The 15607-nt window shown below is 41.2% G+C and overlaps 1 protein-coding gene across 2 annotated transcripts in view; it reads right to left on the minus strand.

The window, feature by feature from the left end:
* LOC140731910 (uncharacterized) overlaps positions 1-15134 on the minus strand; it is a 78899-nt gene extending 63765 nt beyond the window's left edge. Inside the window, exon 1 of one of the 2 annotated variants that reach the window (XM_073053885.1) lies at positions 14834-15134. In XM_073053885.1, coding sequence (XP_072909986.1) covers positions 14834-15044 — 211 coding nt within the window. In that variant the 5' untranslated portion in view covers positions 15045-15134. The remainder of the gene's footprint in view (positions 1-14833) is intronic. The other variant, XM_073053883.1, reaches the window with a different exon arrangement.
* Between the last annotated feature and the right edge of the window lie 473 nt (positions 15135-15607).

The following is a 15607-nucleotide window of genomic DNA, read 5'->3' on the forward strand; positions in this document are numbered from 1 at the left end:
ATTAGGATAGGTTAGGGCTTTTCTCTCTGGAGCTTTGGAGGCAGGGGGTAACATTATAGACATTTATAGAAACTTCAGGGGAATAGAACTGGTGTCCAGGGTATTCCAAAACTAGAGGGCATAGGTTTAAAGTGAGGGGAATGATTTAAAAAGGATCTAAGGAGTAATTTTACACGCAGAGGTTGAAGGGAATGTGTTATGCACTACCAAAATAACAATTTTGGGTACAATTACAAAATTTAAAAGAATTTTGATAGGTTCATAGATAGGAAAGGTTCAGAGGGATATGAGCCAAACTCAGTACACTAGCTTCAGAATAACATTTGGTCAGTATGGATGAGTTGAGCGGAAGGGCCTGTTTTCCATGCCGTGTAAACTGTGACTTTGTGTTGTAAGGAAATAAGAGACATGAGAACATTTGTTAACCTTGGTGGTATCTAAGCTTATTTTTAGATGAGGAAGTAGCATATTTGTGCCTTGACCTCATGAAGGCCTGAAACTGAGTAGCCACGTTATATTTTACAGGTCAAACAGCCCATGGAGTCATTTTTCTGTGAGTTGCTGCAAGTTCACAATTTCAGTAATGAGCTGGCAGAGCACAAGGTCTTACTGGCTGTCAGATGACACAGCTTGAAATAGATGTGTGTTTCAACTCCATTTTCTGCTATAGAAATAGCTACAGTTACTTTATAGACATGCAATATAGAAAAGCAGAATAAACCAATTACTGTCATCCCATTCATAAACCTTGGCTCTGTTGCCCTTCAACACCAAATAGCACTCAGCTTAGTTTTGAAATTTGATATAATTTAAGCTCTTTAGAGACTCGATAGTCTTTATTTACCAGGACAGAGTTCAAAATTTCCACCACCTTCTGCAATATCACCTCTCAGTACTGATGTAATGCTCTTTGTGCCCACACTCTCTTCCAACCTCACATTTTACCATAAGATATTGGAACAGAACTAAGCCGTTTGACCCATCGAGTCTGCTCCACCATTTTATCAAGGCTGATCCATTTTCCCTCTCAGCCCAATCTTCTCCCTCTATCCCTTCATGGCCTGACTAAACTAGAATCCATCAATGACCCAATGGCTTTACAGTACAAGTGAGTGGAGTTCAGTTCCAACTGCCGCCTGTTAGGAATTTGAATGTTCTCCCTGTGACCATGAGGGTTTCCTCCAGTTCCTCCCACAGTCCACAGATGTACCGCTGGTAGGTTAATTGGTCATTGTCATTTGTCCTGTGGTTAGGCTCGGATCATGATTGGAGATTGCTTGACAGCACAACGCAAAGGGCCAGAAGGGTCTACTCTGTGTTGTATATCAATTTTAAAACATTGCATTTCCCTCCTCCACCATCGGCTAAACCTGCAAATTTACATTTAGAGAATCTTGCACAGGGATTAATTATTTTAAACACCTCATTTAAATCGCTTCATATTCTTCTCTACCAGAGGGACAATGGTACCTCACTTAAGGTCCCCAAGCAAATAATGTTTGGCTGGAGTTTGATTGATGGGAGTACTGTGGGTTGATGGGTCTCAGAACCATACAGAGGATGACTACACCCATATCTCAAATTACCGTATGGTGCAATGGGAACCTCTGATTGTACTAATGCCAGACTGGGTTCCAGTTGGGTGACCTCCTCCCTGGATCCTAGACTCTGCTACTGAGGGGAACAACCTCTATACATCACTCTATCAAGGCCTTTCCATGTTTGTCAGGTTTCGATGAAATCCCCCTCATCCATATCAATGTCATCAAGTACAGGCCAGAAACATCAAATGTTTCTTGTAAACTTCTCCCTCATTAAGTAAAACAGCCAGCATAGCCAAGGAATTCTTTCTTCTCCGCTTCCCCATTGGACAGATGAGACAAAAGCCTGAAAGCACATACCACCAGGCTAAAGACCCAGGATTGTGTTTATGAAGCTCCCCAGGACTCTCACCAGGGACAGCATAGTTTTCCTTAGATAGGGGTAAAAACTACTCACAGTATTCCTAGTGTGGGATGACCAATGCCTTAAAACCATAACAGAATTTTATATTCTAGTCCTATTAGCCTCTGTTTGGCCCATATCCTTCTAAACCTAATCTATCCATGTCCCTGTCCGAGTACCTTTTAAATGTTGTTAATGTACCTAACTCAACTATTTCCTCTGGGAACTCATTCAATATTCCTATCACCTCAAAGTGAAAACATTGCCGCTCAGTTTCCTATCGTTACCCTCTCACCTTAACACTATCCTGTCTAGTTTTTGATGCCCCAATCTTGGGAAAAAGACTGTTTCTCTATGCCTTTCATGATTTTATACACTTCTAATAATCATTCTTCTGCACTCCAATGAATGAAGTCCCAATGTGCTCAACGTCACTCCATAATTCAGTTCCTTGAGTTCTGGCAGATCTGCGTAAACCTTCTCTGCACTCCTTAGTGCCTAATGGCACCTTTCCCATAGCAGGGTAACCAAAATATTGTAGGAGCTGTCCATTACTGAGCTCCGTGTCATCTTTTGAAACACCTGATGTCAATGTCTTCCTCTATCATCCCAGCTCTACCCACAGGTATCAGACCCAGTCCTCCTTCCCAGTGCATCAGCATGGTTTATTATTGTCATGTGTACCAAGATAGAGTGAAAAGGTTTTCTTGCATACGGTTTATACAGATCAAGTCATTATACAGTGCATCGATCTAGAGGTGAAACAATAACAACGCCAAATAAAGAGTAAAAGCTATGGAAAAACTTCAGCGCAGGTAAACAACAAAGTGTTTGGTTAACATGAGCTAAGTTGTAAGGCTAAGAGTCAATCTCATTATTCAAGAGTCTGATAATAATGGGACAGAAGCCAGTCTTTAGCCTGGTGGGATGTGTTTTCAGGCTTTTGTATCCTCTGTCCAATGGAGGAGGGGAGAAGAAAGAATATAAGGATTTCTTGATTATGCTAGCTGCTTTACTGAGGCAGTGAAAAATATAGACAGCCTGTAAAAACAAGTTAGTTTTCATGATGTGGTGGGCTGGACTGTATCCACAACTCTTTTTTAAAATTGAGATAGAGCACAGAGTTAGGCCTTCAAAACCTTCGAGCCACACCGTTCAACAACCTCTGATTAAATCCTAGACTAATCATGGGACAAGTTCCAATGACCAATTAACCTACCAACCAGTATGTCTTTGGACTGTGGGAGGAAACTGGATAACCTGGAGGAAACTGACATGGTCACGGGGAGAATGTACAAGCTCCATACAGGCAGCAGTGGGAATTGAACATAGGGTGGTGGTACTTTAAAGCGTTGTGCTAATACTATACTGCCATGCCATGCACCCAACTCTCTACAGTTCATTGCAGTCACATAAGACCATAAGATAGAGAGCAGAAGTAGGCCATTCAGCCCATCGAGTCTGCTCCACCATTCAATCATGGGCTGATCCAATTCTTCTAGTCATCCCCACTCCCCTGCCTTCTCCCCATACCCTTTGATGCCCTAGCTAATCGAGAACCTATCGATCTCTGCCTTAAATGCACCCAATGACTTGGCCTCCACAGCTGTTCGTGGCAACAAATTCCACAGATTTACCACCCTCTGACCAAAGCAATTTCTCTGCATCTCTGTTCTAAATAGATGTCCTTCAACCCTAATTCTTGCCCTACCATGGGAAATAACTTTGCCATATTTAATCTGTTCAGGCCTTTCAACATTTGGAATGTTTCTATGAGATCCCCCTCATTCTCCTGAACTCCAAGGAATACAGCCCAAGAGCTGCCAGACATTCCTCATATGGTAACCCTCTCATTCCTGGAATCATTCTCGTGAATCTTCTCTGAACCCGCTCCAATGTCAGTATATTCTTATTAACTATCTAAGTCTCTCTCAAGGCTCTCCGCTTCCTCAACATTACCCGCTGCTCCACCAATCTTTGTATCATTGGCAAATTTAGCCACAAATTCATTAATACCAATCATTGACATACATTGTAAAGAGCAGCAGTCCCAACACTGACCACCAGCCAGAATAGGATCCATTTATTCTCACTCTCTGTTTTCTGCTGAACAGCCAATGCTCCAATCATGCTAGTATCTTCCCTGTAATTCCATGGGCTCTCACGGCGGCAGCTACTCAAAGGCCTTCTGGAAATCCAAGTACACTACATCTCCTTTGTCTACCCCATTTGTAATTTCCTCAAAAAATTGAAGTAGATTGGTCAAGCAGGATTTTCCTTTCAGGAAACCATGTTGGCTTTGGCCTATCTTGTCATGTGCCTCCAGGTACTCCGTAATCTCATCCCTAACAATCAATTCTAATAACTTCCCAACCACTGATGTCAGACTAATGGGTCTATAATTTCCTTTCTGATGCCTCCCACCCTTCTTAAATCGTGGAGTAACATTTGCAATTTTCCAGTTATCCGGTACAATGCCAGAATCTTCAGACTCTTGAAAGATCATTGTTAATGCCTCTGCAATCTCTCCAGCTACTTCCTTCAGAACACGAGGGTGCATTCAATCAAGTCCAGGAGATTTATCCACCCTCAGACCATTAAGCTTCCTGAGCACCTTCTCAGTCGTAATTTCAACTGCACATACTTCACTTCCCTGACACTCTTGAATATCAGGTATACTGCAGATGTCTTCCACTGTGAAGACTGATGCAAAATATGCATTCAGTTCATCTGCCATCTCTGCATCTCCCATTACAATATCTCAGGCATAATTTTCTATTGGTCCTATATCTACCCTCAACTTTATATACTTAAAAAGGTTTTAGTATCTTCTTTGATATTAGTCGCAAGCTTCCTTTCATAATTCAGGGCAGCTGCCTTAGCAAACCATTCTGCACCCAGACAGAATATAGTGCATTGATAAAAATTGTTAAGACTCTGAATCAGAATCAGGTTTATTATCACTGGCATATGTTTTGACATTTGTTAACATAACAGCAGCAGTACATGTAAATATAGGAAAAAAACTAAATTACAGTAATTATATGTATATATACACAGTATGTATATAAACAGTTAAGCTAAAATAAGTAGAGCAAAACACAAATAAATAACAGATTAGTCAGGTAACGTTCATGGGTGAGTGTCCATTTAGAAATCAGATGGCAGAGGGGAAGAGTTGACAGGCATATGCCAAATTTCCCATGGTTCCCATGACGTCTCTTCAAAAGCTTCCATTCTCATTTTCATCTCCATACCCACCAGTCATTTTCTCCTGAGAACCCATTTTCCATCTGACCCTTGCTTCCCAACTTCCCTTAATACAGGGGCGGAGCTTAGAGGGATATGGCTGGAAGAAGGAATTGGGATTAGCTGGTTTGGCACTGAGGCCGGCACATTCCGGTTGGACAAAGTGCCTACATCCATGTTGTATTACTCAATGACTCCAACTAAAATCAAAGGAGTAATCTCTGAGGAGATGATTAGTCCTTCATTATATCTTGTTCAGGTGTAGGAAAGGCAAGAATTTTACAAAGAAGACCTATGAAACAAAAACTCAATGATTGCTGAGAACGTAAGGGAGAGTCATCAACAAGGGAGTAAAGTTACAAAATATGTGTGGGTACAAAGACAGATGCTGGAAATCTGGAGCAACACACAGTCCTGACAAAGGCTCTCAGCCCAAAACTTCAGCTGTTTATTTCACTCTATAAATGTTCCCTAATCTGCTAAATTCTTGCAGTGTTTTGTGTTATTTCACTCTATAAATGTTCCCTAATCTGCTAAATTCTTTCAGTGTTTTGTGTTATTTCACTCTATAAATGTTCCCTAATCTGCTAAATTCTTTCAGTATTTTGTGTTATTTCACTCTATAAATGTTCCCTAATCTGCTAAATTCTTTCAGTGTTTTGTGTTATTTCACTCTATAAATGTTCCCTAATCTGCTAAATTTTTTCAGTATTTTGTGTTATTTCACTCTATAAATGTTCCCTCATCTGCTAAATTCTTTCAGTATTTTGTGTTACTGGTGGGTAGAAATGTCATCTCAGTGGACAGTGACCTCAGGAACTCTCTGCTCCAAGGGATTAAGGTGGAGGAAGATTGTGGATTGACATAGCAGAGTAGTTTATGTATCAGCCGTGAACAGTGGGATGGATTTAAGGGACTGAGTAGCCTACTCTTGCTATTATTTTCCCATGTTCCTGTGAGCGGATTTAATGGGTATGCCACTGCTGAGCTCACAAAAGAGGGCCTGCTGTCCCATGTCTCCCTCAGACTTTAATGGAAAAATTTGTGTTTGAAAGTGGTAGTGTAATAGGGAATTAAACTGATAGCCAACAAGGATAGTTTTAGTTTCAAATTTCAAACATCAACATTTTAAAAAATTGACTGTAGATAAAATCTTGCTCAGCCTTACCTAGAATAGTATTCTTGTGGGTGTTCCAGAAAGAGGAACTGTTTTAGAGTTGTGACATGGGGCTTTCCAAACTGTTCCAATGCAATGACAACTCTAGCTTTCCTGGGTCCTCCTCCCTCTCTCTCTCAGTTACACAGGCATAGTCGTTTTGGGAAATAGGTTCAGCTGCACATTAGTTCAGCCTCTTGTCCTTTTCTTGGAAGAGTTTATTCAGGTTGGGGCAGTGGCATAGGACCAGAGGTCATAGATGTAATTCAAAAACAATAGATTTAACAATAAACCCAGCAAATCCAGGTCAAATTAAGAGTCAGATTGAGGGAAATGGATTAAATAAAACAAACCAGCACATATCTGTTGAAGGCAAATTACATTTAACTAATGTAACAGAATTTTTTGATTAAGTTGAAAAATAATGATGAAGTGAATGCAGTTAATGAGATTCAGAAGTTTCTGGTAAGATGTCATTGACGAAGTTGAAGCACATGGAATAATTGGGACTCCATTTAACAGTGACAGCTAAGTGACTCCATTTAGCAGCTAAGTATGCCTGCTGAAAAGAATCTCAGGATTGTATGTGATGACATGGATATACTCTGATAATATATTTTACTTTGAACCTGATTAGTTTCAAAGAGTAACCCGAGAAAACCTGATTTCACATGGGATGTGTTTAGAAAGTGAAAAGTACTGCCTGAAGTTATGTTTTGGGAATAGGTTCCACTGCGGCCTCAAGAGATAACTGGACAAATACATGGTGAAGAAGAAGTTGTAAAGCTACAGAGAATGAGCAGAAAGTGGAAGTCATAAGTTATTTAGAAGACCGCTAAGCAGATTAAATGGGCTTCCTTCTGTGGCTGACCATTGTAAAGTCTAGTTCCCTTCTGAGAGTCCTCTTGGAGTCAATCACACTTGTCTTACAGGGCTGGGAATTTAGAATAGATTGTGAAATGAGTGGAAATTCATTCCACTGGACTCATCATTCACAGGGTAAAACTGGCAATGAAGTTGACCAGACGAAGGATTGGGCCATAGCATTAATGTTCCCACTGAATAATCATCCAGTGACAAAGGATTTCAAGGGAATTGAAGGCATGCATAAATTGAAGAGAGGTATAATTTCAAGGCAAGAGTAAATTTCTCAGTGTCATGTGTTAAATAGATGTGATGAGGCAAAGTGATCGTGTTCTCTTTAAAGACTTCCACAACAAACATTTTGAGTGCATTGGACTGTGTGTAGTAAAGGCATTTTTGCTGCTGGCTATTTTTATTATCAAGTAGACAGAGAATAGCAGGGAGTTTGTGGATTGGTTTCAAGAGTAATGCATGGAATTTAGGAAGATCTAGGAAGGATGGGGTTTGTAATTGATGCTTGCAGGCCAAAGAATATTCAGTGAGGGCTCAGCTTAACAGTGAGCCACCTAAATCCGTTTCCAGCTGCTAGACTTGGGCTCCATAATTCAGACTGAAATAGGCTGAATATTGCTTCATGTAAAGATGAGATCAGATTTGATTTATTTGTCACATTACATTGAAACATAATAAAATACGTCGTTTTGTGGGGGCAGTTCACAAATGTCTCCCAGTTACCAGCGCAAACATAGAGTGCCCATAACTTACTAACCATAACCCGTATATCTTTGGAATGTGGGAGGAAACCCAGGCACCCGGAGGAAACTGACGTGATCACAGGGAGAAACTCCTTGCAGGCAGTAGTGAGAATTGAACCGGAATCATGATTACTGGTGCTGTAAAGCCTTATGCTAACCACTGCACTACCATGCCACCCTCATGGCGTGAGTTCTATGACAATTGATTTATCATTATCACATGGAGCTACAGTGAAAACTTGGTTTTGAGTGCCATCGACATTGAGAATCACCTCTTTGAAGAGGATTTGATTAAAGGGTAAGTGATAAAGGAAACAGCTTTCACTGAAGAGATGAGTGAGGACAAGGGCTAGAGCCCACATCCCTCAGAGCTGCTGGTTTCTCCACTTTTCTCTTCACAGGTCCCCCAGTGTGTTTCTATTCATGGTGTCGCCACATGCACATGGGTTACCGATTTGGGAAATGATGCGCTGCAATAGATGTTACTCCTAACCACTGGGACATTGAGGAACAGATATGTAAACAGATTAGGGAAATGTGTAAAAATAATAGTGCTGTTGTCATGGGGGAGTTTCAAATTCCCCATTATAAGCTGGGGCATATATAATGGCAAGAGTTTAAATAGGGCAGAATTTAAGTACATCCAGGAGGGTTTATTAAATCAATATGTAGATGGTTCAATGAGAGGAGGGGCCGTACTGGACTTGGTTTTGGATAATGAACCTGGTCAGGTGACTGACTTTTCAGTGGGTGACCATTTAGGGAGCAGTGACTACAACTCCTTAACTTTTGGGATAGCTATAGATAAGTTAGGTATGAGTCCTTGCGGGAGAGTCTTATATTGGAGGAAGGCAAAATTCAAGTGCATTATGCAAAATATCAAGTTTGGTATTTTGAATATGCCAGCCAACTCAGTCACTTTGAAACTACCAGAGTTCTGGAGCAAATGCTATATCTTGATTTGTACAAGCCAAGACCTAGTTTGTGCTGTGAGAAATCTCTGCCAACAACACCAAATTTTACTATGTGGTAATGCCACTCAGCAACTCCACAGGTGAGTCTACTAGAACACCCGCTTGAACATGAAAAATACCGACCTCTGTAACTCACCTTTCACAGACTGGTGCACTATAGAGCCTGAGCGCGCCAAACAGTTGCTCACCATGCCCAGTCTCAGGGATGCTACAGCACTAGAGCTAATATATCACATGCTGTCCCTCCTGGGAAATCACCATCTTGTTTTATATTTAAAGAACTCTTCATGCAGCAAATAAAGTTTAGATTGCTCTCACTAAAAGGACAATTGGGAGCTTGCTAAAATGGCTGATAGTCTATATTCAACCAGGCAGAGATGCATCATTCCTCCTCCTTTCCCTGCCTCAATAAAGTCATAGAGACATAGAATCAAAGAGAATTACAGACAGAAACAAGCCCTTTGACCTGCACTAGGACCCTAGCCCTCCACAACCCTACAATCCACATACCCATCCAAACTTCCCTTAAGCATTGAAATCAAGCTCGCATGTACCACTTGTGCTGGCAGCTCGTTCCACCCTCTGAGTGAAGTTTCCCCTCATCTTCCTCTTCTCACCTTTCACTCTTAACCCATGACCTCTGTGTGATACTAAAGTCTGTAAGGTTGGGGATAGTGGCTGCCACTGTCACAGTCCTCCCGACATCGGATAGTCCAAACACTTCTCCCAACAGCTGCAGCTTTGGACATCCAGCCTGTAGATGATCCGTTTCCCCACAGTAATAGAAGCAACCTCTACTCCGACGCCAGAACCTCTCATCGATAAAGATTCTCAAGTGGCTGATTTGCACGGGCGTGACAGAATCCTAAACAGGAGACGGGCTGATTATAGCCCAAGATTGGGGGTTGGAACTATAATGTGTTTAGACAGGGCTCTGGCCAGCCCTCTTCGACCTCTTGATGTAGTTCCACTTACACTCTGCCAGACAAATAGAAGTGATTGAATTGCTCAATCAGAACCTCTAGGTACTCAACTGGCTCTCCCAAGGTGAGGGCATCCTTCACGTTGTCTTGGAGTCCATGGAGGTATAGAGTGGTCAAGGCCTCCCTGTTCCAGCCATTCTCTTGAGACTCAACAGCAGAGTCAGCTGGTGACTGTCCGCCCCATCGAATCTTCATTAGATGGCCCAAGACTCAGCTGGCTCCTGCAGGGTGACGGAACACCTTCCCAGTGACTTATCCAACTTGTTGTTTTCCAAAAGCTCCAGCACATCCTTTTCCTTAATATCTACATGCTCAAGCTTTTCAGTCTGCTGCACGTCATCCCTACGATCACCAAGGTCCTTCTCCGCAGTGAATATTGAAGCAAAGTATTCATTAAGTACCTCCGCTATTTCTTCCAGTTCCATACACACTCTTCCATTATCACACTTGATTGGTCCTATTCTCTCACATCTTATCTACTTGCTCTTCACATACTTGTAGAATGCCTTGGGGTTTTCCATAATCCTGTCCACCAAGGCCTTCTCATGGGCCCTTCTGGTTCTCCTAATTTCATTCTTAAGCTCCTTCCTGCTAGCCTTATAATCTCCGAGATAGCCTACGTCATCACCCGACTAGACAGAGAATGGGGAACAGCCCCCTGGAAGGCAGGATCCCCTTTCTGTAGTAGTTTTTTTTCTGAGGAGATGAGAAAGGTGTTTGATCACTCCAGACATGGGAGAGAGGAACAAGTGCTACACCTGCCCTTACACTTCGTCCCCCACCACCATTCAGGACCCAAGATAGTCCTTCCAGGTGAGGTGACACTTCACCTGTGAGTCGGCTGGTGTGGTATACTGCATCCGGTGCTCCCGGTGTGGCCTTTTATATATTGGTGAGACCTGATGCAGACTGGGGGACCGTTTCGCTGAACACCTACGCTCTGTCCGCCAGAGAAAGCAGGATCTCCCAGTGGCCATACATTTTAATTCCACATCCCATTCCCATTCTGATATGTCTATCCATGGCCTCCTCTACTGTCAAGATGAAGCCACACTCAGGTTGGGGGAACAACACCTTTTATACCTTCTGGGTAGCCTCCAACCTGATGGCATGAACATTGACTTCTCTAACTTCTGTTATTGCCCCTCCTCCTCTTCTTACCCCATCCCTGATTTATTTATTTTTGCCCCACTCCATTTTTTGTTCTCTCATCTGCCCATCACTCTGCCTGTTCTCCAGCTCCCTCTGGTGCTCCCCTTCCCCTTTCTTTCTCCCGAGGCCTCCCGTCCCATGATCCTTTCCCTTCTCCAGTTCTGTATCCCTTTTGCCAATCACCTTTCCAGCTCTTAACTTCATCCCTCCCCCTCCGGTCTTCTCCTATCATTTCAGAATTCCCCCTCCCCCCACTACTTTCAAATCTCTTATTTTTTCTTTTAGTTAGTCCTGACAAAGGGTCTCAGCCTGAAATATCGACAGTGCTTCTTCCTATAGATGCTGCCTAGCCTGCTATGTTCCACCAGCATTTTGTGTGTGTTGTTTGAAGGGCCCATAAATTAGATCTGATTTCCTCTGCAATCTGTACAGGGTCCATGAAGTTGATGCCACTTTGCTGCTCTTTTCATCTTCTGAGTAAACACAGATGCAAATAATTAATTTAAGATCTCCCCCATCTGTTTTGGCTCCACACAGGGTTTACCATTCTGGTTTACCAGAGGAACAATTTTGTCCCTCGCAATCCTTTTGCTCTTAACAGATCTGTACAATCCCTTAGGATTTTCCTTGTGCTGGGGCAACTTTATGCCTGCTTTTAGCCTTCCTGATTTCTTTCTTTTGTAATTTTTTTACAAACATTTCCATTAAGATGTATTTCAGATATTGTATGCATATATCATATATTCATGTTTGCCACAGATCTCCACAAAGTATTTATCTGAGGTATACACTTATAGAAAAGAGAGGGAGAGAACCATGTACAAGTAGGGAGTGTTTTTTTTTATACAACAGATTCATTAATCTGTGAGAATAAAATCTGGCCTATGATGTGTTAAACCATTTTTCACAGTATGAATCAAATTGTTCCAACTTATGATTAACAGATGCTGTTATCTTCTCCATTTTGTAAATGTCCATTGCGATTTCCATCCACACGTTTAAGGTTGGGCTCTCCTGTGATAACCATTACCTAGTAAGAGTCTTTTTACCAGCCACCAACAGTATATTCATTAAATATTTATCTCTTTTCAACCATTCTTGAGGTGTATATCCAAAATATATGGTCTTACTCTAAGGGTATTTCACATTTAAAAACATCTTGTAGGCTACTCTTTGATAATGGGGCAATCCCAGAAAATATGGTAATGGTTTGCATCTTGATTTCCACAATTCCTCCAGCAAACAGGGAGGTTACTATCATAATGGGATTTCTGAGAGGGTGTAATAAAATATCTTTTCAAGTTTTTCCATCCAAACTCCCTCCATTTCTGTGAACTGGTACACTTCCATTGATACCTCCATATTATTGTCCATTCTTCCTCAGATATAATTATCCCTCCTTCCTTCTCCCATTTTGTTTTAATGTATGAAGTCGAGTGTGGTTTAAGATTTGACAACCCCTTATACATGTTTGAAATGATTCTACCACCATTATCTGAATTATGTAATTTTCTAAACAGTTCTATCAAACATGTACTTGCCTTGGTTACATTTTTAGCCTTCCTATTAACATAATGTCACATCTGTAGATACCGATAAAAATCTTGTTTTTCTAATAGGTGTTTCTCTTTAAGCATTTCAAAACTAAACAGTGTTCCTTCTTTCATTATGTTGCATAGAACTGTTATTCCTTTAGCTTTCCAGTCCTTAAACCAAGCATCCAGTTTATTCGGCATAAAATCCAAGTCATATGCACACCATTTAAGAATTACAATAGATCTCTCTAGTTTATATTCTTTTAAAATATGGAAACTATTATAAGAGTCCCTTGATTTCTTTCTTAAGTATTTGTTGCATTTTTATATTCCTGGGGCTAAGAGGAAAATTGGATCAGCCATGATAAAATGGTGGAGCAGACTCGATGGGCCAAATGGCCTAATTCTGCTCCTATAAGCAGACTCGATGGGCCAAATGGCCTAATTCTGCTCCTATAAGCAGACTCGATGGGCCAAATGGCCTAATTCTGCTCCTATAAGCAGACTCGATGGGCCAAATGGCCTAATTCTGCTCCTATAAGCAGACTCGATGGGCCAAATGGCCTAATTCTGCTCCTATAAGCAGACTCGATGGGCCAAATGGCCTAATTCTGCTCCTATAAGCACCTTATTTGTTCCTACTTGCCATGCACCTTTCTCTTAACTAGGGCCTCAATCTCTCTTGAAAACCAAGTCTCCCTGCACTTGTTATCTTTACCTTTTTTTCCTTGACAGGCATATGCAAGCTTTGTATACTCAAATTTCATTTTTGAAGGCCTCCCACTCACCAAGTACACCATTGCCCAAAAAACCGAAACTGAAAATTTATGCATGACATCAAGATTGGGACCATGAGGGAAGCTTGCAGCAGTAGCTTGGCCAGCTGGAAAAATGGACTGGAAAATGGTAGATTGAATTTATTGCAGACAAGCGTGAGGTGTTGTACACTGGGAGGATAAACCAGGTAGGAATTACAGAGTGAATGAAAGGGCAGAGATGTGTGATAGAACAGACATATTGGAGAACTGATATTTCCTTGAAAGAAATCACATGTAGATACAATTGTAAAGACAGTTTTTGTTACATTAGCTTTCAAAAATCACAGTATTGAGTACAGGAATTAGAACATTGTTGATGTTGTATAATATGTTGGGGTGATCAAATTTGGAGTACTATATACAGTTCAGATCACCCATCTACAAGACAGACATCAATAAGATTGAAAGAGTATATGGAAAATTTACAAAGATTTTGCAAGAACTTGATTACCTGAGTTTAGGAAAGGTTGAATAGGTTAGGACTATTTCTGGAGTGCGAGTGACTGAGGGGAGATTTAAACAGATTTATGAGGGGTACAAACAGGGTAAATACAAGGTTTTTTCCTGACTGAAGTTGAGTGAGATTAGGAAGAGAGGTCATAGGCTGAGTGAATTGTGAACTATTTAAGGGAAACCTGAGGAGGAACGTCTTTGTGAACATGGAACAAGCTGCCTGTGCAAGTAGTGGATGTGCCACTGACTCAAGAAGCTGGCCCTGAATGTTGCCCATGCTGTGACAAACATGCATCTCCATCCTAAATCAGTGTCATGATTATCTATTGAGGTTATACTGACTTTGGTCTGCCACTCACAAATGGAAGTAATGAGGCTGGATGTATGACTGGAATATCTTACCAAAAGATGGATTCCAGTGAAATTCTTCCTACTTTACTCCCTACCTATAGATCAGAGGATAAATCATACTTCCAGATGCATTTCATAGAACCTTCACATCAATTAGGCTGCCAGTCTCAGAATGACTGGTCTACATACCAGTGCAGGCAAATTCTTTCCCTGCTTCATTGAGTCTATATATACACATATAAAAATCTCCATAATCCTCCCAGTGCCTAAAGGAAATCGTCCTTTCTTCAACCTGGCACCTTAACAATAAAGCCATTTCACACATTACAAGACCAATTTCCTGAAAGCTGTTACATTTCTTAACAATGCCAGATCTTTCCTAGAATAAGCTGTCTTGCTGCAGCGGGAGTTCTGTGCTGGGTGCCACATACTCGAGTGAAAGCACAATCATCAGACCAGCAAACATTCTTAATGTCTTTGCTACTGAAAGGCAGCCCCTTTCTCAAAGGTTGAAAACACAACAATATTTTTCAGTTGAAGTAATTATCTTTGAAATAAACAATTATCTACCCCAGACCCTGCAAAAAAAAGTTACTCACAGTATAACCACTGAAAAATCAAGGATATTATGAAATAATTTGGGTCTGTGCTGTGAGACAAAATGCAGGCGAGCAGAAAGTGATCCAAAATCCTGGTGACCACAGCGGTGTGAAGTGAATGGCTGTACTCAATCTTCACAGTTGCAAAGGAAATGGAGACAAAACATTTCTGTAAACTTGTAGATGTCAAATGACAGGAAATAGAAAACATCAAGCTCCTTGGAAGACGTCCTATACCTCGAAATAAGATTGACCTTGCTGTGTGCAGGAAATTACTCAAACCGAAGGAATGTACGGGACAATTTCGCCAATGATAAAAGGAACTATCGTCAAAAAGACTGAAGCAAGTTTGGAGATATCACCGAATCTCTAGTTTCTGCATTGTTCAGTTCTGGACTATTATTTGGGAGCCCTCTTGTGTAAGCTCAAAGAGTCAACTTGCAGATTTAAATGAGTACAAGAGCCCAGGCAAACAGGAACATTGTTACAAAGTCAGAGTTATACAATTCAGAAACTATCCCTTCAGCCCACATCGACCATAATGTCACTGTTGGGCTCATAGCTTTTTATACCTCTTCTATTCTTGCACCTGTCCAACTGCTTTTTAAACAGTCGAGAGAATCTACAGGTGCTGAAAATCAAAGTAATACACACAAAATGCCAGGGGAAAGAGTCTCGGCCCAAAACATTGACTGTTTACTCTTTTCCATAGATTCTGCCTGGCCTGCTGAGTACCTACAGCATTTTGTGTGTATTGCTTTTTAACAGTTAGCA

This window comes from Hemitrygon akajei, chromosome 8 (assembly GCF_048418815.1).
Source record: "Hemitrygon akajei chromosome 8, sHemAka1.3, whole genome shotgun sequence".
NCBI classification, from domain to species: domain Eukaryota; kingdom Metazoa; phylum Chordata; class Chondrichthyes; order Myliobatiformes; family Dasyatidae; genus Hemitrygon; species Hemitrygon akajei.